The following is a 20,746-nucleotide window of genomic DNA, read 5'->3' as shown; positions in this document are numbered from 1 at the left end:
GGATCAGCCAGCCCCACTTCAAGCCTGCTGCATGATGTAGTCCATGTTTAATCCATCAGTTCTCTATAGACACCTTTACAGTCCCTCTGTTTTCTGAAAGCTGAAGCTTAAAGGGCAGTTTATGGTTGTTGGCACATGAACAAGTGGCTGTGGGACTTGCTAGGTTACAAAATTCCCTCTCTGTAAAAAGGAGAGAAGGATCTTCCATTTGCCATGGAGCAGAGTTCAGGGTTTGTATCTGCAGCATGAACTGGAGCAGGAAATCTATAACCACTTAGCATTTTGTATGCTTATGTACACAACTTTATGTACAGACTCAAGGTGGAAAGAGTTATAGGAGCTAAGTCTGCAGTTCCCTGTTCTGACAAGCTTTGCCTGGCTTGATCTGAGCAGACAAAACAATGGGGGAAAACACGTGAAAAGCTCTTTCTCAGCATGCTCAGAAGTTGTGTTTTGTGGCTTTGGTTACCAAGTAGGTTGTGCCTTAGGAAAAGCTGCTTCTGAGTGTACTTGTATGATTCTCACTTGCAGCTGCATTGCATTGTGAGTAGCCATTATATTTTGTGGTTATTTATGCCTCCCAGGTTTTGCTTTTGACTTAAAATATGTTTAATCCTTCAACAGAATCGGAAGAATGATGAAGCCTCTTATGAGAAGATGTTGAAATTAAGGAGAGAGTTTAGCAGAGCCATAACCATCTTGGAGATGATTAAGAGAAGGGAGAAAACAAAACGGGAGCTATTGCATTTGACATTAGAAGTTGTTGAGAAAAGGTAAAATTGCAAATGATATCTGTAAGAGCTCTTGGCTTGTGTCAGCAACAGCGTGGCCAGCAGGACTAGGGAAGGGATTGTCCCCTTATACTGGGCACTGGTGAGGCCACATCTTGAATACTGGGTTCAGTTTTGGGCCCCTCACTCTCAAGAAGGACACTGAGGTCCTGGAGCATGTCCAGAGAAGGGCAGTGAAGCTGGTGAAGGGTCTAAAGCACAAGTCTTGAGAAGAGCAGCTGAGGCGACTGGGGTTGTTTAGTCTGGAGAAAAGGAGGCCTGTGGGAGAGGAGGCCTCTCTTCACCTCCCTGAAAGGAGGTTGGAGCCTGCTGAGTATCATTCTCTTCTCCCCAGTATCAGGGAAGGAATGAGAGGAAATGGCCTGGAATTGTGCCAGGGAGAGTTTAGATTGGATGTTAGGAAAAAGGTCTTTCCTGCAAGAGAGGTCAGGCATTGGAACAGGCTGCCCAGGGAGGTGGTGGAATCACCATCCCTGTATAGATGTGGTGCTGAGGGATATGGTTTAGCAGTGACCAGGCAGCTCTGGGTGGGTGGATGGACTCGTGATCTTGGGGGCCTTTTCCAACCTTAACGATGCAATGATTTATAGCACAGAGAGTTCAATTCTCATCACACAGGTTTGGAAACACTGCCTGTAATTTGTTGGTGAATGGATTCTAGTGTTCTGTACATGCACAACTTCAGAAGCCAAAATAGAAAGGTTTATGCAGACTGTTTGCCTGTTTTGTTTCACCCATTTCCCATGGGAATACAGTATTGTGTTTATTCCTAGGTACCATTTGGGTGATTATGGAGGTGAAATCCTTAATGAAGTAAAGCTTAATAGACCTGAGAAGGAGATGAGCACAACTCCATCCACTCTTCATAATGGAAATCATCATAAAGTTCAAGAATGTAAAGTTAAGGTAAGGTTTCTTCTGCTGCCAGGCTCTCACTACCAGTTCCATCATTTTTGAGTCCAGCCTGCCACATTTGAAGGTAGGAGATGAGGAGGCTGCTGTGTTTGCTTCCAGTTTAGCATCTGTTTTAAATGTTAGTTTTAAAAGCTGGGCTGATGTTGCTGTTTGTTCCTTTGGACAGCAGCACTGCAGTAATCTTTATTTTCCTCTCCAGCTCTGTCCCTGTTCTTGTAAGGTGATGTAAACAGGGAGGTGTCAAGTGGGCATCAAGGCCTCCATCAGACTGCAAAATACAGTCAATTACTTTTCCTCCTCCCTTTAAAGGGAGACTGGAACACTGAATTTTTCTGTTATCCATGTCTGACCCTCAGTGCAAAGATAATCCTGAAAGCACAGGATTTTACTGAATTACAGCTAGAATGCCAAAAGATTCTGAGCTGATGAAGTGATCTTTGTTTAGTAACTTCCAGACAGAGGAATACAACTGTTGCAGCTTGTGACAGCTGGAAACAGCTGGAAGCAGTTAACGTTTTAAAAACCACTGGTATTTTAAGTCGGTTGCCATGACTGAGGCCTGTACACTTTTCTGTAAGACCCAGCAGGTGCAGTTCTGTCTGCCACTGCTTGGCCCTCAGCATTAGGTAAGCAGCAAACACAGGTGAAAGAAAAGTGCAGCCTCAAATACTGGGTTCAGTTTTGGGCCCCTCACTACAAGAAGGACATTGAGGTGCTGGAGTTGCTCTCTACAACTCCCTGAAAGGAAATTGGAGTCTCTTCTCCCGACTATCAGGTGATAGACTAGAGGAAATAGCCTGAAATTGTGTCAGGGGAGGTTTAGGTTGGACACGAGGAACAATTTCTTTGCTGCAAGAGTGGTCAGGCACTGGAACAGGCTGCCCAGGGAGGTGACAGAGTCACCATGACTGTAGTGTTGAAGAAACCTGTGGACATGGTGTTTGGGGACACGGTTCAATGGCCTTGGTGGTGTTGGGTTGCAAGTTGGACTGGATGGTCTTAGAGGTCTTTTCCAACCAAAACAATTCTATGATTCTGTGGAAGAGCAACTAAATTTGGGAACCTTCAGTTTCTGCCAAGGAATGGAATGCTGCTCAGAGAGAAGGAGTATGTAGGGGTGCAAGGCTCGTGTTGGTCTGTCACATGTTGGTTAGTCACTCTGAAGCTAGTGATGCTGAGGAATTCTGTGCTTAGGCTACTTGGACAACACCTTCCTTTGCATTTTTATTAAGCTGTGCAGAAGCCCAGCATATCCAGGTTTATTTTTATAATTGACCATGTTTGTAACATTCAGAGAAGCAGTAATGTAAAAATAATCCATAGCTAGAAATGCTGAACTTCAGGTTTGGGGTGGTTTTTTTCTTTTTCTCTTGTCTCATGAAGAAACATTCCACACCCCATGCAGTGATGTGCAGTTCCATTAGCAGTAAAGACAGCATCGTGCAGTCACGAGCAGCTTGCTCTACAAGCACCAGGACTGAACCAGGCTGCCCAGAGAGGCTGTGGAGTCTCCTTCTCTGGATCCTTCCAGACCCATCTGAACACTGATCCTGGACAAACTGCTGTGGCTGTCCCTGCTTGAGCAGGGGCTTTGGACTGGATATCTCCAGAGGTCCCTTCCAACTGCCACTGCACTGGGCTTCTGGGATTGTAATTATGCTTACTGAACTGAGTGCAGTAGAGAAAAAGGATAAGACCTGATGGTCTACCTTTAATGTGACAGGAAAAGAAACACACCCAGCTTTGAATTCAGACCTGTTTTTGAGGAAATAACTCGAAATACAGTTGGCTGTAAGGCTGGAGAGTTGCAGACCTTTACGTTTGTATTTAGCACCCACGACACCTTGTGGTGACTGTGTGTAATGCCAGTCTCTTGCCTTGCTCTCGGGCAGGGATGGTGTTGCACCTTTTGGTCCTCCTCTCCACTTAACGAAGCTGAGCTCCTTTACTGGAAGGTCAGTCAGATACTTCCTGATAAGCAGTCATTTGGAGAAAACAGGATTTCCAGTTGCAATATGCTGTGTGTACTGCAAACAGGAGGGCTCTCAGTACATCCCATGGCTTGTGTGTTATTACCCAGCACCTGTAAACATGAGCTGAGGTGAAGCTCTGGGGGTTCAGGTGTTCAGAACAAATTTCATGTTAGGTGTCTACAGCAGTTTGCTTTGGGCAATAAGGAGTCATCTCTTCGAGGTATGAGGAAGGGTTAATTACTATATATATTTTTGGATTGTTTTTCACAAACAGCATCCTCATCATTCATCCCTAAAGGAGGAGGTGTCAGATGTTGTACGTCAAAAGAAGAAGTACCTGAAGAAGCCCAAAATGGAGTGTGTGGTAGCTCCTCAGCAGCCCTCTGCCGAGCCCTTGCCCCTTATCAGCAAGAGCGACATTAAGCAGTATGACTTCCACAGCTCGGATGAAGATGAGTTCCCACAGGTAATAGATAGTGTGTTGCACCACCACAGCCTGCAGAGGTGGATGTTCTAGTTGCCAGTGACTTGACCAGGCTAGACTGAAGTAGAGAATAACTCTGGACAGTGGAAATACATAGCAGATAGATGGGTAAACTGTGAGTTTGTTTTCTTCTAAGCTATGGAATCATAGAATTGTTTGGGTTGGAAAAGACCTCCAGGATCATCCAGTCCAAGCATTGATCTAATACTACCATGGCCATTAAACCATGTCCCAAAGTGTCATCTCCACACATTTCTTGAACACTTCCAGGGACAATGACTTCTTCACCTGCCTGGTGCCTGACCACTCTTGCAGGAAATGTTTTTTTTCTAGTATCCAACCAAAGTATCCTTGGTACAATTTCAGGCCATTTTCTCTCATTCTGTCATCTAATACTTGGGAGAAGACACCAACCTCACTGGGCTCCAACCTCCTTTCAGGGAGTTGTAGAGAGTGAGCTCTTCCTTCAGCTTCCTCTAAACAGCTCCAGTTTCCTCAGCTGCTCCTCACCAGCCTTGTTCTCCAGACCCTTCACCAGCTTTGTTGCCCTTCTGTGGGCATGTTCCAGCACCTCAACGTCCTACTTGCAGTGAGGGGCCCTAAACTGAACCCAGGATTTGAGATGTGGCCTCACCAGTGTGCAGCACAGGGGCATGACTGCTTTCCTACTCCTGCTGGCCACTGTTGCTGATTGAGGCCAGGATGCCGTTTGCCTTCTTGGTTGCCTGGGCACACTGCTGGCTCACGTTGACTGCTGTCAACCAGCACCCTGTTGGAGAAGCTTGTATTTAATATATAAACATGGCAGTAGATACTACAGAAATACCAACCTGTGTAATAAATCCAGTATGTGATTTACACCTAGCAGCTGAGGGAATGACTTTGCTTTCTGTTCTAGGTGCCCTCCCCAGTGTCAGAAGCAGAAGAAGAAAACGATCCTGACGGACCGTGTGCTTTCAGGAGAAGAGCAGGATGCCAGTATTATGCTGTAAGCTCTCTGCTGTGGGCTTCAGCTGGGGGGGTGGTGGTTGTCTTTGTTTGTTTGTTTGTTTTAATTGCTGATGTACTACTGGTTCTGTTCCCACTTTCACCACAAAAGCTTTGCTTTGGTGAATTTGGCTAACTCTTTGCATAAAAGGATTGAATCTCCAGCACTGCTGTTGCTCTGGATGTAACCTGATCACAGAAATTGATTATTTTAATGCATATTTATTAACCTGCCAAATAAGACGTTTCAGACAGCACACAGCACTTCTGCTTGTAAAAGTTGTGCAGGTTCGAGCTGATAATAATAGCAAAGATACTAATGGAATAATAAAACTGCCCTGAGGGAAGCTGGTGGGGCACATACACTGCCAAGAGCCAAGAGTTGGATATTAGAACAAAGGCTGTTCACAGCAGCAGTTGTTTTGGGAGCAAAGCTAAAGGGCAAGTTTACGAACCCCTGTTGAAATCACCTGCACAAGTGAGCTACAGGCTTAGCTGGGAATTGTCCCTCTGCTGCATACAGCTGGTGATTCAGCAGGATCCTTGACAAATGAACAGGCCTTCTTGGTATTGCCTTTGTCACTGTAAGTATTAAAAGTATTCTTCTCTACTTAGCACTGGAGTTGTCTGTATAGTTTTGAGGTATTTCTATCAGTTATTTTTTCATCAACTCATTTTTACAGACAAAAGCTTTCATGCTACTGACCTTCACTAGCATGAGTAGACAAATTCATTAGAACAGGCCCTCAGTTGATGATTAAGTGTAGTCAAGGTACAGCCTTGCCTGCAGAAAGTTGTAGAATAGTTTGAAGAATACCTTTAAAATCATAAAGTCCACTAACCCAACACTGCCAAGTCAAATCACTAAACCATGTCTCTCAGAACCACATCTACATGGCTTTTAAATACCTCCAGGGATGAGGATTCCACTGCTGCCCTGGGTAGCCTGGTCCAGGCCCTGACAACCCTTTTGGGGAAGAAATTGTTCCTCATATCCAACCTAAACCTCCCCTGGTGCAACTTGGGGCCATTTCCCCTTGTCCTGTCACTTTTTGCTTGGGAGAAGAGAGCAATCTCCTCCTCAACTCCTGCCTCCTTTCAGGGAGTTGTAGAGAGTAATGAGGTCTCCCCTGAGCTTGAACAACTCCTGTACCCTCAGCTGTTCCTCAGTTTCTCATAGCCTGAAGCTCAGAGGCTGTGACAAGGAAAGAATTGCTCCCTGTGTTTTAGGTCTTGTGATCAATCACCAAAAGAGATACTGCTAGACAGGAGGTGCTGGGCTAGGTGGGCCTGTGTCTGAGCAGGGCAGTTTTATGTCCTGCTTCAGGGCAGAAGGAATTAATTTTGTCTTGTTCTATATTTTGGTTGAGGTGTCTTAATTTTACGATTAATCAAGAAAAGAGGATTTTCTGCTTTGTGAGTTCCCACTGGGTTTGGTTTTTAAATCCCCCAAGTTCTTTTGTGTTCTGAGCATATTAGTCAAGTGACAGTTCTCTGGGCTTTTTCTGTATTCCAGCCTGTGTATGATGATCACTTAGTATAACCTAATCAATGTCTGCACCCTGAGTATAAAATGGCCTTTTCTTTTTGTCTTTGCAGCCTCGTTTGGACCAAACTAATTCTCCATACGAAAACTCAGACTTGGCAGAATTGGACAAACTGAGGTTCAGGCATTGCCTTACAACCCTTACAGTTCCAAGAAGGTGTATAGGGTTTGCAAGAAGACGAATTGGCAGGGGTGGAAGGTACAGTTGTGCTATTTTGCTCTTCTTGGTTCCCTTTCAAAAGAGAAAAGTATCGGAAGCAGTTAAACTAACTTGTTCTGATGTTTCTGTCCTCTCCACTCAGGGTTATAATGGACCGAATATCCACAGAACACGATCCTGTCTTGAGACAGATTGACCCGGAAATGCTGAACAGTTTTTCAAGCTCTTCCCAGACTTTAGACTTTTCTTCTAATTTCTCACGGACCAATGCTTCCAATAAACGTTGTGAAAACAGACTGTCCCTTTCTGAAATCCTAAGCAATATCAGATCATGTCGACTGCAGTGTTTCCAGCCAAGGCTACTCAATCTACAGGACAGCGATAGCGAAGAATGTACCTCAAGGAAACCAGGGCAGACTGTGAATAACAAAAGAGTCTCGGCAGCGTCTGTAGCTTTATTGAACACCAGCAAGAATGGCATATCAGGTAGGACAGTATTGAGTTCTTCTGCAGCTTAAAATACTGAATGCCAGGGGTTTCACTTGTGACTGAATGGCCTGATGGGATCTTCAGCAGTGGCGTGTTCCTAAAGCAAAGATACATGCAAGCTGATTATTTTGTCTTTCTTAGAGTATGCTGAGATTTTGCACAGACATCCTCTTCCTCCTGCTTTCGTTAACACTAGAGTCTTGATCCAGTGCTGGACTTAACCATGCATTACCCAAAGGAGGAATGCTGCTCCTATTCAAGCATTGCTCAGGTGTGATTGAATCTTAAAGATCTTAATTGCCCTAACCTTACTTGAGGAGAGAAGCCACCAGTGTAGCCATCTCTCCTGAATCAGCTCGATGGCCTAATAGCTCCAGAAGAACCAAAGTTGGAATAAAAGTCACAACAATTAAAAATTGCTTGTAGCTTCTATTAGCTGTTTTTACATCACTTGCTTCATGTTCTAGGAGCTGTGACCGCTTAAGCTTTAACGCTGTCACTTCTGTGCAATCACAAAAGGATGTGTGATTCCCTAAAGATTGGAGATAGGCCAAAAGAGAGCTACAACCAAGCAGCAGCAAGCATCTGAGCTTTTTCCTGTTCTATGTACAGAATTATGGGTCATAAAAGAGGACAATTGGATAGTATCATGGGGCTGCTTCTGAATCTCATCGCTAACTGTGTGGATGTGGTCTGTCTCCTTCCAAGTCAGTTGCAGGATTGGCTAGTTAATTTTCAGTAACATACCTTCAGAATTCCTGGGTACAAATTGCATTTCTTGAAAACAAAAGCACTTTATGTTGTGGTTTTTAAAGACTGGACATTAGCTTAAGTAACACCAGTGTGGCACTGCCATAAGCACAAAATGTTTGTTCCAGCCTCATACTTCTCTAACTTTCCTTTACAACCTTTACACTGTTCTCTCTTTCTCAAGCAAAGATGCGCACAAGAATGCTTTTCTGCTGCAGGAGTACAGCCATGATGTGCTGTGGTCGTCATCTGTGTCATTTTTGTAAGGATCTTGAGGGTCTGGCACCTGTAGCCAAAAGGGGCATGTTTGTGTGGTGGGATTGTTGATAAGCATCAAGAGGCGTTGTGTTAAAGGAAATGCAGACGTTAGAGAGGGATGCTGTTTATCAGTTAGACATGAAACATGGGCTATGAGCTGTCGGGAGGAATGGAGAATTTGCTGGTAGCTCTTTATGTAACAACAGCAAGTTGTACTGCAGGATTTCTGTTGGCATGAATAAAGCATGATGACCCCAAAGTAAGGACAGTTCCCTAAAGGATCCAGATTAAGTTGATTATTTTCCATGGAATTCTCTATGATAATAAATATCAGTTGATTATTTAAGGATTAGCTAGATGTGAAACTTTGGGGCTTTGAATTCTGCTCTGGGAAGACATTTTGTGTTATTGTTGTTTGGTTTTGTCCTTGAGGTTTGGAGTCTACATAAAAATCTAGGATAATGCTTATAAAGTGATATATCTGATTTTAATAGTGTATGATGAATGAAGGGAAAAGGTTGAAGACGTCTGTGAAGCCTCTGTACCTGGCTTTAGTCTAAATGAAGATTGCAGCAGTGGCAGAGAATTCAGTAGCTGTAGGGCAGATGACACATAATAATAAACCAGAAATTAGAAGTGTTTAAGCAGTGTACTAGGGGAAAGGGAGGGTTGTGGTTTGGTAGGGAGCTGTGCATGCATAAGAAAACAAATGTCAGCCCATGCTGGCTTGGGTAATAACCATCAACAGAAATAAAAGTCCCTAAGCCAGTGGTGCTGTGTTGCAAGTTAATGTCAGACCTGCTACGCGTGCATGCACTGGCGCCGGTGTCCCTCAGGTTTTGCACCGTTAGGGAAAGAGAACCCAAGGAAATGGTAGAAGAATAGAGAAATACCCATTTTAATGATGGAGAGACTACAGAGAAATAGCTACAAAATACATGAAACAAATCTGATGGATCTAAGGCACTTTGTAGAGGAATAGTAATTAACTTCTGTTATATAACTTTAGAAATCCTCTGAGGAATACATCTAGATGAGAACCGAGATCACTCGGGAGTCGAAGTACATTATGCAGGGAAATTTATGCTTGTGGAAGACTTTTTTCTTTCCAGATTTAAATTAGAAAATAGACCCTGTAATTCTTGTAAAGGATCAGAGGTAATAGACAGCAGAACTCTTCAGCAAGTAACTGAGCCAGCCGGAGGCACTGCTGGTAGAAGTTCTCATTAGTAAATAGTGAGTAAACTTGGAAAGGGCTGCTCAGAGTCTGGTTGTGCATTAAATGAGCACAGGTCCTATCCCTAAAGTGACTCTGTTTGGGAGATCGTTGTTGAAATAGTTATTATGTATCACACTTATCTGGGAACATAAAGCTGCCTCTACGGGAAACAGTGACAGTAGTAAACTGCCTGGCTTTGGTTTGTTTTGTTTTCTTTTAATTCAGAGAAGACCCAGAGTTGCTTGCTTAGATTTATGGGGCACAGGAATATTTTAGTTACCTCTGCACTATATTTTTGACTTGTATTAAAGCAGCTCTTACTCCAGTATCTCCTCAAACCCTGGCCATTGTTCAAAGAGAAAGACAGACTTAAGAATGTATGACTAGTCTTTTCTTGAAGTGCCTCAATAAATAATCACGGTTTCAAGTACTCTCCTGCTCCTGTTATGAGAACTGAAGATGTGAAAACTGAACTTGAGGAACTTGCAGAGACAAGGTCACTGAACAGTCTTAGATCAGTTGTGTAAACTTTATGTAGTCTGCAAAAGGTCTCTGGGCCAGAGATGCCTCCAGAAGAATTCTCTTCATAATCTAAAATGAGGTAAACTACTGAGCTCAGGATACCACTGATCATCAGGAGAGATGGTAGAGGAAGGAACTTTGGATTTTGCAGATGTTATTACTCAGGCAGCAAAGTAATACTTAACCTGCTTGCTGAATTCCTAGAGTGCAGCTCAGTTATTTTTGGGACAGAAGTAAGAAAGAAGCTTTAGGCAAAATCTTCAGCAATTTGCAGCACAGTTGGGATGTTGCGTTTGGCTTCCAGTCTGCTTCAGCTGCCAGCTCCAATGACCTACTGAAATGGTTATCTGCTCAGTTACCATGTCCCTAGCTACAGAAGGCAGCTGCAGATGATGCAGTGGATGTTCTCAAAAAAAAACCAAGTTGCTTATGGAACAGACTTCCAGAGTTGTTGTCTTTTTGGCTCCTCTCTCCTCACCACCCTAAATTAAATACCAGGTAGAAGTAATTAATGAAGCACCACTTTTAGGACAGCCTGAAAGATGATCTTTGATTAAAGCCCTCAAAGCCTAAGAGAAGTGACATCATAACCTATGGCTTTTGAGGAGGAGAGAAGAGGAGGAAGACTTGATTTCACAATGGCTTCTTCACCCTTTTCTGTGGCAGTGTTTCAGTCCAGTCAGGCTATGGTAAAATAGAAGATCTGATATTCAGTATTGGGAGCTAAAAGCCATGAAATAGAATAGAACCTTTTATAAGTAGCATGAACACTTAACTGTGACCTTAAAAGCTGCCTTGGGACCTGTAGAGGTTTCTCCAAGACCCTTCAGTTGTTTGATTTGGCAGAAGCAAATGATATTAAAAGTGCTAATGAACATCCACTGCTTTATAACAAGGCAAACAGCTGAGCTCAGCCTGACCACTGAATAAATACCTGCTAATAGGTGGTGAACTTAGTGAGATCCTAACACGCCAAGGCAGAGGAAGCGAGTTTTACATCAACTACAGTCACCTTCCCTGTACTTTGTAACTGAATGTCTGAGTCAAACTGAGAAGGAGGGGAGAGTGAAAACACCAAAGTGATCATATAGGAGAAATGAGATGATCCTCTGATGCAGAGGCTCCTTTCTGCATCACGTCTGTACAGTCCACAGGAGAAAGCAGCACTGGGCCTAGATAGATACCCCTGTGCTGCAGACAGGTAGCTGCTAATTGCAGCTAAATGCAGTTTAGGTGTTTCTGTGTGCTTTATAAACTTGTTCTCAACCACTTTTTTGTAAAACATAAGATCTTTTAGAATTTGTTAGCTCAGAACTTAAAAGAGAAATGCATCATATGTAATGTTCCATAATGCTGTGCCTAGCTTGGTTGCCTTGAGTAATGCAACACATATTGAGAGGCTGTTGTGAGGGGACATGAGTTTAGCTGACTGATCGTTGAGTTCTTGTAGTGATAGGTAAGACTCTTCAAGAAGAACAAGGTACAGTTAATTATGAAATGTATTTAGAGTATGTTGGAAATGAAAAGAGAATGCTTAGGAGTAGCTGTACAAGTCACTGATGTGGTTGAAGTCTGTTTCAATCATGTACCAGTAGAGAAGAAGTTTCAGTATTCAGTCCCAGTCTTAATTTTGGTATTTATTCAGAGTGGAATTTCAGGACAACTGTGAGGATTACAACTAGTAAAGGAAAGAGCCAGACCCTGCAGGATAGCTGACATGAACATGTGAGGTGATCTGAGTGTTTCTTGATTCTGATGCAGAATGCAGATGTTTGAGGTCTTGGCAAAATACAGTTCAGAATAAGCTGCTGAGGGGTAGTTAACAGGAATCTTTGGAAACTGAATGCCCTTACTTCCTTCCTCCTAGGAGAACTTGGTTGTCACTTAGCATCAACTACACAAAACTCAGGTTTTACCATGAAGCACTTGACAGGATTTTCAGTTTATCAAGTGCAAAATTCTTCACAGGGAGAATCTTGAGAAGACCTTTTCTGACTTCACTGTCCCCTCCACTTGCTGAGAGTATGGCGCTGCTGGAAATTGCTTCAACCTGGTTCTCAAATGTATTGTGTCACTCTAAGCTCTATTTTAAAACAAATGAATTGGTGGAGAAAATTCTGTTCAGGTGAAGCCTAAGCATTTCCTTGAGGGGAAAAAAAAAGAAGGTCAAGTAAGGTTGAACTAGATGGATTTGATAAAGAGAGCTTTGTGCTATTTGCAAGCATTTACCAAATTTTAGAGCTGGAGCTTGGCTTTGCCATTGTGTATTAGTTCATGGTGCTTTCCAGGGAGGGTTGGTGTAGAGCTGTACAGAGACTGTATAAACACATGAATCCTAGCTGGGCTGTTGAAGTGGATGTTGTCAAACAGCAGGTGTATGCTTCCTTCATGGGGTCTGCTCTGGAGTCAGAAAAAGGACAGTAGTAAGGGAATGTAGGAAGGAAAGTTGCAGAGCAGTGAACTCCCTGTGTGCCCTGGGGGAGAAGACACCCAGCTCAGCCCAGTGATTTTTAGGATGTGCTTGTTCTCTGAAAGCCAGGAGAAGAATTTGTGTAAGGCTTTGCTTAAGCCCACTGGGGAGAAAACCACCAAAGACAGAAATGCCTTAAAAGTGCTGAAAGGTGTGAATTATTTTGACATAAATGGATTCAATGCTAAAAGAACAAAACAAACAAACTTCACTTAACCCAGTCTTTCACATAAGAATATGACACAATGTATATTGTCTTCATCCACTTGTTACTCAACACAGATGTGCTCTTGTGTGTTAGATATTTGTTTGGTGCAGGCCCATTTGACACTGGCTCCACTTTCTTTTCTGTAGTAACAGGGGGTATCACAGAGGAACAATTTCAGACACATCAACAGCAGTTAGTTCAGATGCAGAGGCAACAACTTGCTCAGCTGCAGCAGAAACAGCAGTCTCAGCATTCCTCACAACAGACACATCCGAAAGCACAGGTAAGGCCTCTGTTGTGTGTTGGTGTATACTGGTAGCCGCCTTTAGCTGCTGGCTGTGTTGCTCACCCCTCTCATAAGCTAAACAGAGCACCCCAGTCAAGAGGTTACATTTTAGAAGGGGTGTAGCATGCTTTAGTCAAGATACTTTTCCAGTTTGCTGTGTTGAGTGTGCCCTGAAGGCACCTTCTCAGAGAATCATAGAATGGAAGGGGTTGGAAGAACCTCCAGAGACTGAGTCTGACCCTACTGCCAAAGCAGGATCACCTAGGGCAGGTCACACAGGAATGCATCCAGATGGGTTTTGCAAGTCTCCAGAGGAGGAGACTCTACAACCTCTCTGGGCAGCCTGTTCCAGGACTCCAGCGCCCTCACAATGATAGAAGTTTTATGCTGTAGCTGGGACAGATACTGCTTTCATTTTTCTCTTTCAGACGAGATCCTGTTGGTTTAGTTTCTTGGCTTTCTTTAAAGTTACATGTCATGACTGCATTTTGAAAGGAAGAGCCTTCAAATCTAACTGTGTAGGTTGTATCCTCAGAGCTCCAGTCGGTGCAGGAATAGCCAGTGCTCTATCAAGTCATACTTGTGCACTGTTTTTATCCTCCTCCTTTGTATAAGTGCTCCAGAGAGACTTCTTGACTAAAACTGCTTCATGAGGTAATCTGTTCTGTTATGAACAGATGCTCAATGAATACTAAAAATTGGTAGCTTCTGAGAGGAAAAATGTTGGCTTGCATATTTAATGTGATTCTTTCCCCCTCATCATAGAATTAGTCAGGGTTGGAAGGGACCACAAGGATCATCCTAGTTCCACCCCCCCCTGCCATGGACAGGGACACCTCATACTAGATCAGGCTGGCCAGAGCCTCATCCAACCTGGTGTTAAACACCTCCAGGGACAGGGCCCCAACCACCTCCCTGGACAACCCATTCCAGGGCTTCACCACTTTTATGGTGAAGAACTTCTTCCTCATGTCCAGTCTGAATCTCCCCACCTCCAGTTTCATTCCATTCCCCCTAGTCCTATCACTACCTGATATCCTAAGAAGTCCCTCCCCAGCCTTCTTGTAGGCCCCCTTCAGATCCTGGAAGGCCACAATTTAGGTCACCTCTGAGCCTTCTTTTCTCCAGACTGAACAGCCCCAAGTGTTACCACTTCTAAAAGAATTCCATTTTCCCTCTGTAATACCTTGCAAGGGAAGAGTATATTTTTCTGTTGAGCTTAGATTTGTTAGTTAGTTACCAGCAAAACATAAAAGCTGTTGCTTCCTTTGAGTGGCTTAATTCTAAAATTGTCTGTGCTGTTTGCCCCTTCCCCTGTGTTGTGGTTGTTTAATCAAGGATTCTGTATTGGTGGTTACTTTTGTAGGTGTAAAGGCACAATATTTAAACAAAAGGGATTAATTCTGGGTTTTTAAGTCATTTCCTCAGGTAATATAAACTGAAGTTGCAGAGTGATACATACCACCATTTCAGGGTGTCTTCCCAATGCTTGCCATTCTCTCGGAGAAGCTGGGCTGTGTGCTGCCAGAACACAGTGGGCATTTGCTCTGGTACAGACTTCTCCATGAGAGTTAAGGTGCCATAACTACTGAAAGGTCTCCAGACTTGCAGGGTAATTGCTGCCTGGAGATAGAAGACAGAAGTAAGTTTAAGGCACAGTTGTTTTCTTAAAAGAGGCGTCTTGAACACAGTCATAGAATGGTTTGGGTTGGAAGAGACAGTAAAGATCATATAGTTCCAACCCCCCTGCTGTGGGCAGGGCCACTTCCTGCTAGGTTGCTCACAGCCCCATCCAGCCTGGTCTTGGACACTTCCAGGGAGGGAGCATTTACCACTTCTCCGGGCAATCTGTTCCAGTGCCTCACCACCCTCATGGTGAAGAATTTCTTCCTAATGTCTAATCTAAATCCACCCCCTTTCAGTCTGTAACCATTAGTCCTTGTCCTTTCACTACACTCCATGACAGACAGTCCTCCCCAGCTTTTCTGTAGGCCTCCTCTAAGTACTGGAAGGCCTCTGTGAGGTTCTCCCAGATCCTTTTCCAGGCTGAACCAAGACATCATCAAAGTGGTGTCGTGCCAAGAAGTGCATTTGCCGTGGAGGCTGTTGGGCAACACTTACTCTGCACTCACTTGGGTGCCCATTTTCAAGTTCTCATCAGGCTTGTGATGTGGAAATACTTAATGTTATGATAAATTTGATTACATTTAGATGATGTGTGTGTTTATTTGCTGGTAATTGTGTGCATTGCAGCAATCTTAATGCAGTAATTTATTTTCTAGTTGGCTATTAATAAATGTAGAAACGTGTGTGTGTGTTGTTTTTATTCCCCCAGGGCTCCAGCACCTCTGACTGCATGTCAAAAACACTTGATTCAGCCAGCGCCCACTTTGCTGCATCCGCAGTGGTCAGTGCCCCCGCTCCAAGCCGCAGTGAGGTCCCGAAGGAGCCAGCCACCAGCCACAACAATATCAATGGTGTTGTCCAGCCTTCAGGTGATGATTGCTTACAACTCCTGCTCTAGTCTGAGCCCAGACTGAGCTCTTCTCTAATTTCTACAACCCTATTTAATAAACAATAAACATTTCAAATCTATTAATTGTGGTACATTAAATATTGTTCTTTAAAACTCCGTGGTGCGTTGGCATGTGGGTTGGTACAGTCGTAAAACCACCAAGTGCCTTTTTTTTTTGGTGGGCTTTTATCCTCTAATGATCTGTTAAGATGAAAAGCGTAAGCAACAGCACTTTAAAAACAGTGTGAATGTGTAGTTAAAAAAAAAATCAATTGCTTAAAGCATGGTTAAGTACTTTGAGGAGGAAATAGAAAGTTGCCACGCTGTCCTAGGTTGGCCCCAGAGGTGGGCGATGCCTCATCCCTGCAACCATTCCAGGTCAGGTTGGCTGGGGCTCTGAGCAACCTGCTCTAGTTGCAGATGTCCCTGCTGATTGCAGGAGGGTTGGACTGGATGAGCTTTAAAGGTTCTTTCCTACCCAAACCAGTCTGGGATTCTTTTTGGCCATTGTCTCACTTGTGTATTCAGACTAAAACATAACCAATTAACTACGGTTTAATGGCCATGGTGATGCTATGTCAGTGGTTGGACTTGATGATCATAGAGGCTTTTTCCAACCAAAACAATGCAATGTTTCTCTTTCTAGCAGTTCTTCTGAAGCTACTGTAAGTTTCAGGTCTCACTGCATTTGAGATTCCTCCCAGATACAGGTGGAAGTGTAGCCCTTGGCATTCACCATGTTGCCCCCACCCCTGCTCCCAAACCTCCCTTGTTAGGGGGCAGCTGTGGCAGGGGTGCTGGTTTAGGAGCCATGTTGCTGAGAAACAAGTGCTGTTTGCCATGTGACTGCCCTAACAAATGAAGGGCTTTTAGAGTAACTCCTTGTTTTAACAGCTAATGATGTGATTAGTTTTATAGACCTTCTGCCAGGCTGGGTTAATGATAATATGAAACAAATAGAGGGAGAAAAAGCACGGCTGAATAAAATCAATACACTGGAACAGTTCCAGGAGAGGACAAGAGCTCTCTCTGTGTATTCTCTTAAGATGCTATCTGGGAGGGTGTTGCTGGAAGGGTGTGAGATCAGGCTGGTGGCAATGCACCATGCTGATGGAAAGCATGGTGTTTTCAGGGACAAGAGCCTGGGGGCAAAGGTATATAGTTCCTTTGCCACCAAAGTTGGGACAGTGAATAGCTGGGATACCACAATGAGATCGGAGACCCTCTGGTTTGAATGTACACTGTGAAACCTCAAGTTTCTCAGAACTCAGGAGTGCAAACAGAGCAGTGCAGCATAATCTGAGAGGAGTTCTCTACTTTGAGCCTTAGATCTCTAACTTTGCTCCCCACAAGCTCTTTATGCTGCCTGCAGAACAGCGTAGGAGGTGAGGAGGTGTAAATTTGGTTCCACCATTGATCTCTGAGGCTGCCCAACTCAGTTTACTTCTGTGGGGAGTGTTGCCCTTAGAATTTAAAGTACCTAAAATGAGGTGTATGGAGAGTTGGTCATTGTAAAAGTCCTTTGTCTTACAGCAGCATCTTTCACCTTCTGATCTTGTGAATGCAAAACCCCACAAACTATTTCTAACTCCAGCTAGAAAGATTTGTGATCTGCTGCTGTGTATTTTGAATTAACAACATTTCTCTTCTCGCAGGAACTTCTAGAACTTTGTACTCCACCAACATGGCTTTATCATCCAGCCCAGGGATTTCAACTGTACAGCTCGTAAGGACAGTGGGCCACACCACCACAAACCACTTAATCCCAGCCTTGTGCACAAGCAGCCCTCAGACGCTCCCCATGAACAATTCTTGCCTGACCAATGCCGTGCACCTCAACAACGTCAGCGTTGTCTCTCCAGTCAATGTGCATATCAACACAAGGACTTCAGCCCCATCGCCAACAGCCTTAAAACTTGCCACAGTTGCTGCCAGTATGGACAGAGTGCCAAAGGTAACTCCTAGCAGTGCCATCAGCAGTATAGCAAGGTGAGTCTGAAGAGCACATTTGGCAGATGAACCGCCATGTAATTTGCCTTGGGTTTAGGCACCAGTAGCTTTGGTCAGCCTGCGTTGTGTTTGAAATAGCTGCAGTTTAACCCCTCTGATTTGTCCCTTCACATGCAGCACTTTGGTATAGATTCCATCAAACTCTCCTCATGTTCTCCCCACAACTGTCTGTACCCATACTGTGTTAGATATTTAGAATCACAGACCTTGAAGCTCATCAAGTTCAATTATGAATCTGGCACTGCCAGGTCACCACTTAACCATGGCCCTCAGCATCACATCAGTGTGGCTTTTCAATCCCTGCAGTGATGGGAACTCCACCGCTGCCCTGGGCAGCCTGGTCCAGGCTTTGACAACCCTTTGGGGGAAGAAACTGTTCTTCATGTCCAACATAAACCTTCCCTGGTGCAACTTGAGGCCATTTCCTCTCATCCTGTTGCTTGTTCCTTGAGAGAAGAGACCAACCCCCAGTGGCTCCAACCTTCTTTCAGGGAGTTGAGAGCCAGGAGGTCTCTCCTCAGTCTCGTTTTCTCTAACATTCATGTCAACAATGAGCTGTGTGCCAGCCTGCAGCATACCTGTACAGCTGGATACTCACTCATTGAACAGCAGCATGATGATTTTGAGATGCTTAGGAGATGGTTGACAGGAGTGGCAGGAGCTTGCAGTTGGCTGAGCTTTCTCAAAATGACAATATCTGGGCTTTAAGTCTGTGCTGTATGATGTTTACAAAAAAAGTCACATTTGTTTATGAATCAGAAAAGAAAAAAATGGCTATCACAGTATCACAGTATCACAGTAACTAAGGTTGGAAGAGACCCCAAGGATCATCAAGTCTATTGCTATTAGCAAATGTGCCTTATTATTTCATAATGCATCTGGAGAGATTAAAAAAAGAGCTTGGGGGGGGCAATGCCATGCTAAAATGAATACATTGAGATATTTTTAGGTATTTTCAAGGTATTTTTTAAGGTGTTTGTATTATTTAAAGGTGGTTTTTAGGTATTGTTAAATTAGCAGTCGTGCTTCAAAGCATACTTCTGTGTCATGAGTGTATTTAGTCAGAGAGGTGTGGAAGGCTACAGAGATGCTGAGGAGCCTGGAACATCTCTGTGAGGCAGAAAGGCTGAGAGCCCTGGGTCTGTTCAATGTGGAGAAGAGCAGCCTGAGGGGGGGATGATCTCAGTGATCAGCAAGAGCTAAAGGGTGGGGGGCAAGAGAATGGGGCCAGACTCTTTGCAGTGGTGCCTAGTGAGGACAAGGGGCAATGGGCACAAGTTGGAACCCAGGAGGTTTTATCTGACCTTGAAACTGTGTTTCTAGGTTATGCGTTAAGGTTTCTCCCTGATCCTTGGAACTGTAAAATCATTTTGGTTGGAAAATGCTTTTAGGGTTATCAAGTTCAACCATTCTCCCTGATCCTTAGAACTGTAAAATCATTTTGGTTGGAAATGATTTTGAGATTATCAAGTCCAGCCATTCTCTGACTCTACCAAATCTGGTGCTGAACCTCGGCACCACATCTCTGTCACTTTGAAACCCCTCCAGCGACGGGGATTCAACCACCTCCCTGGGCAGCCTGTGCCAGTGTTTGAGAACCCTTTCAGTCAAGAAATTTCTTCTGATACCCAACTTAAACCTCCCCTGGTTCAACTTAAGACCATTTCCTCTTGTCCTGTCAGGTGTTACTAGGGAGAAAAGACAGACCCCCACCTGACTACATAACCTTGGGGATAGCAGCTGTGTGAAAGCAGGCAGTGCCTGTAAGAAAGGATGAGAGGAAACGCTGCTGTCCCAGCTGTAACCGTTGCCTGTTTCTCTTGTTGCAGAGAGAACCATGAACCAGAACGCCTGGGTTTAAATGGCATAGCAGAGACCACAGTAGCCATGGAAGTGACATAACCTCAAAGCAGTGTCCCCACCTGTGCTAATGGTGTGCTCCTTTCTATTCCAACTGAATGCAAAATGCAGCACTCTGTGGATCACAGAGAACTCAAATGGACCTAAATGGACTATGGTTGTATCGTGTATTAAGTCGATATATAATGTAAATTTTGTAAAATTGGGAAAATCACTACCTTGTAAAATAGTTTTATTTGTATCATCAATATTATTTCTGTTACTTGAATAGTAGATATTCATCATCATGCTTTTGCACTTGAATTTGCAACTGAATGGATTAAAAAAAAAAAAGAAAAATAATTCTTTAATGGGATCATGAGCATGAAATGGGATCCTGCATCACTTGTTTTAACTATTTATTTTGCCATGTTTACATTTTGTATCTTGTACAAATAAATCCAACTTTGTGTCTAAAAAAAAAAAAAGAAAAAAAAAAAAAGAGGAGGAAAAAAAAAAAGTTAAAAGATTCATAGCTAGGAGACAAAAATTCTTGTAATTTTTTTCTAAAGGAAATGTAAAGTTTTCACTTGGTTCATTTTGTTTCACAATTTGACTAGATGGACTTTTTGGTAAATACTCTAGTGGCATTTCACTGTCCAATATGAAGTTCAAGGCAAAATAGTATTTTCTATTACTGTGCAGGGGAAAGGGATGGATCGATACATGCAAATTTAATGTAGTAACTCACTTTTTTTTCCATATATTTTGAATGTATATTTCTATTTATAATACCAGTTTATAAAAAATAATTACACAGGAAAAAACAAACAAACAAACAAACGAAAAAAAAAAAAAAGGAGGAAAAAAAAAAACAAAAAAAAGCAAAAAAAAAAAACACAAAAAAGAAAAAAATTAAAAACAAAAAAAAAAAAAAGGAAAGAAAGGAAAAAACAAACCACACACACAAAAAAAAAAAGCCAACCAACTGACTAGGAAAATTCTGCATCTAGCACATGGCCAAGTGTGCAGAGCTGAGCAAATTTTCAACCTGAGGACATTGTATCGGCAGACTGCGTATTCTAACCGGCTTTCAAACTGTAACACACCACGTAAAGGATATTTTACCAGGTATGTATTGCATTATATATCATTGCAATAAGGAGTTATTTGGATGTCTAGCTATCGAGCCATCCCAGGTGGTGGGGCGGGGTGGGGAGGGAGGGTTGTGGCAAGATTGTCTTTTCCATTCTGGCGAGTTTTCCTGTGGCTCCAAGGCAAGTAACGGGTTGGAAAAAGTCTGACTGTAAGCGTTGGACACCTT

At 43.4% G+C, this 20,746-nt stretch overlaps 1 protein-coding gene across 2 annotated transcripts in view; it reads left to right on the top strand.

The window, feature by feature from the left end:
• Positions 1 to 19,915, top strand: part of EPC2 (enhancer of polycomb homolog 2) — a 51,124-nt gene extending 31,209 nt beyond the window's left edge. The window contains exons 5-14 of one of the 2 annotated variants that reach the window (XM_054177658.1): positions 625 to 773; positions 1,565 to 1,697; positions 3,954 to 4,145; positions 5,062 to 5,151; positions 6,750 to 6,895; positions 6,999 to 7,342; positions 12,919 to 13,055; positions 15,394 to 15,553; positions 17,229 to 17,562; positions 19,413 to 19,915. In XM_054177658.1, the coding sequence (XP_054033633.1) occupies positions 625 to 773; positions 1,565 to 1,697; positions 3,954 to 4,145; positions 5,062 to 5,151; positions 6,750 to 6,895; positions 6,999 to 7,342; positions 12,919 to 13,055; positions 15,394 to 15,553; positions 17,229 to 17,562; positions 19,413 to 19,485 (1,758 nt within the window). In that variant the 3' untranslated portion in view covers positions 19,486 to 19,915. The remainder of the gene's footprint in view (positions 1 to 624; positions 774 to 1,564; positions 1,698 to 3,953; positions 4,146 to 5,061; positions 5,152 to 6,749; positions 6,896 to 6,998; positions 7,343 to 12,918; positions 13,056 to 15,393; positions 15,554 to 17,228; positions 17,563 to 19,412) is intronic. The other variant, XM_054177663.1, reaches the window with a different exon arrangement.
• The last annotated feature ends 831 nt before the right edge of the window (positions 19,916 to 20,746 follow it).

The sequence above is a fragment of the Dryobates pubescens genome, chromosome 2, assembly GCF_014839835.1.
Source record: "Dryobates pubescens isolate bDryPub1 chromosome 2, bDryPub1.pri, whole genome shotgun sequence".
NCBI lineage: Eukaryota > Metazoa > Chordata > Aves > Piciformes > Picidae > Dryobates > Dryobates pubescens.
The sequence above is the reverse complement of the archived record's forward strand: the minus strand, read 5'-3'. Positions and strand labels throughout refer to the sequence as shown.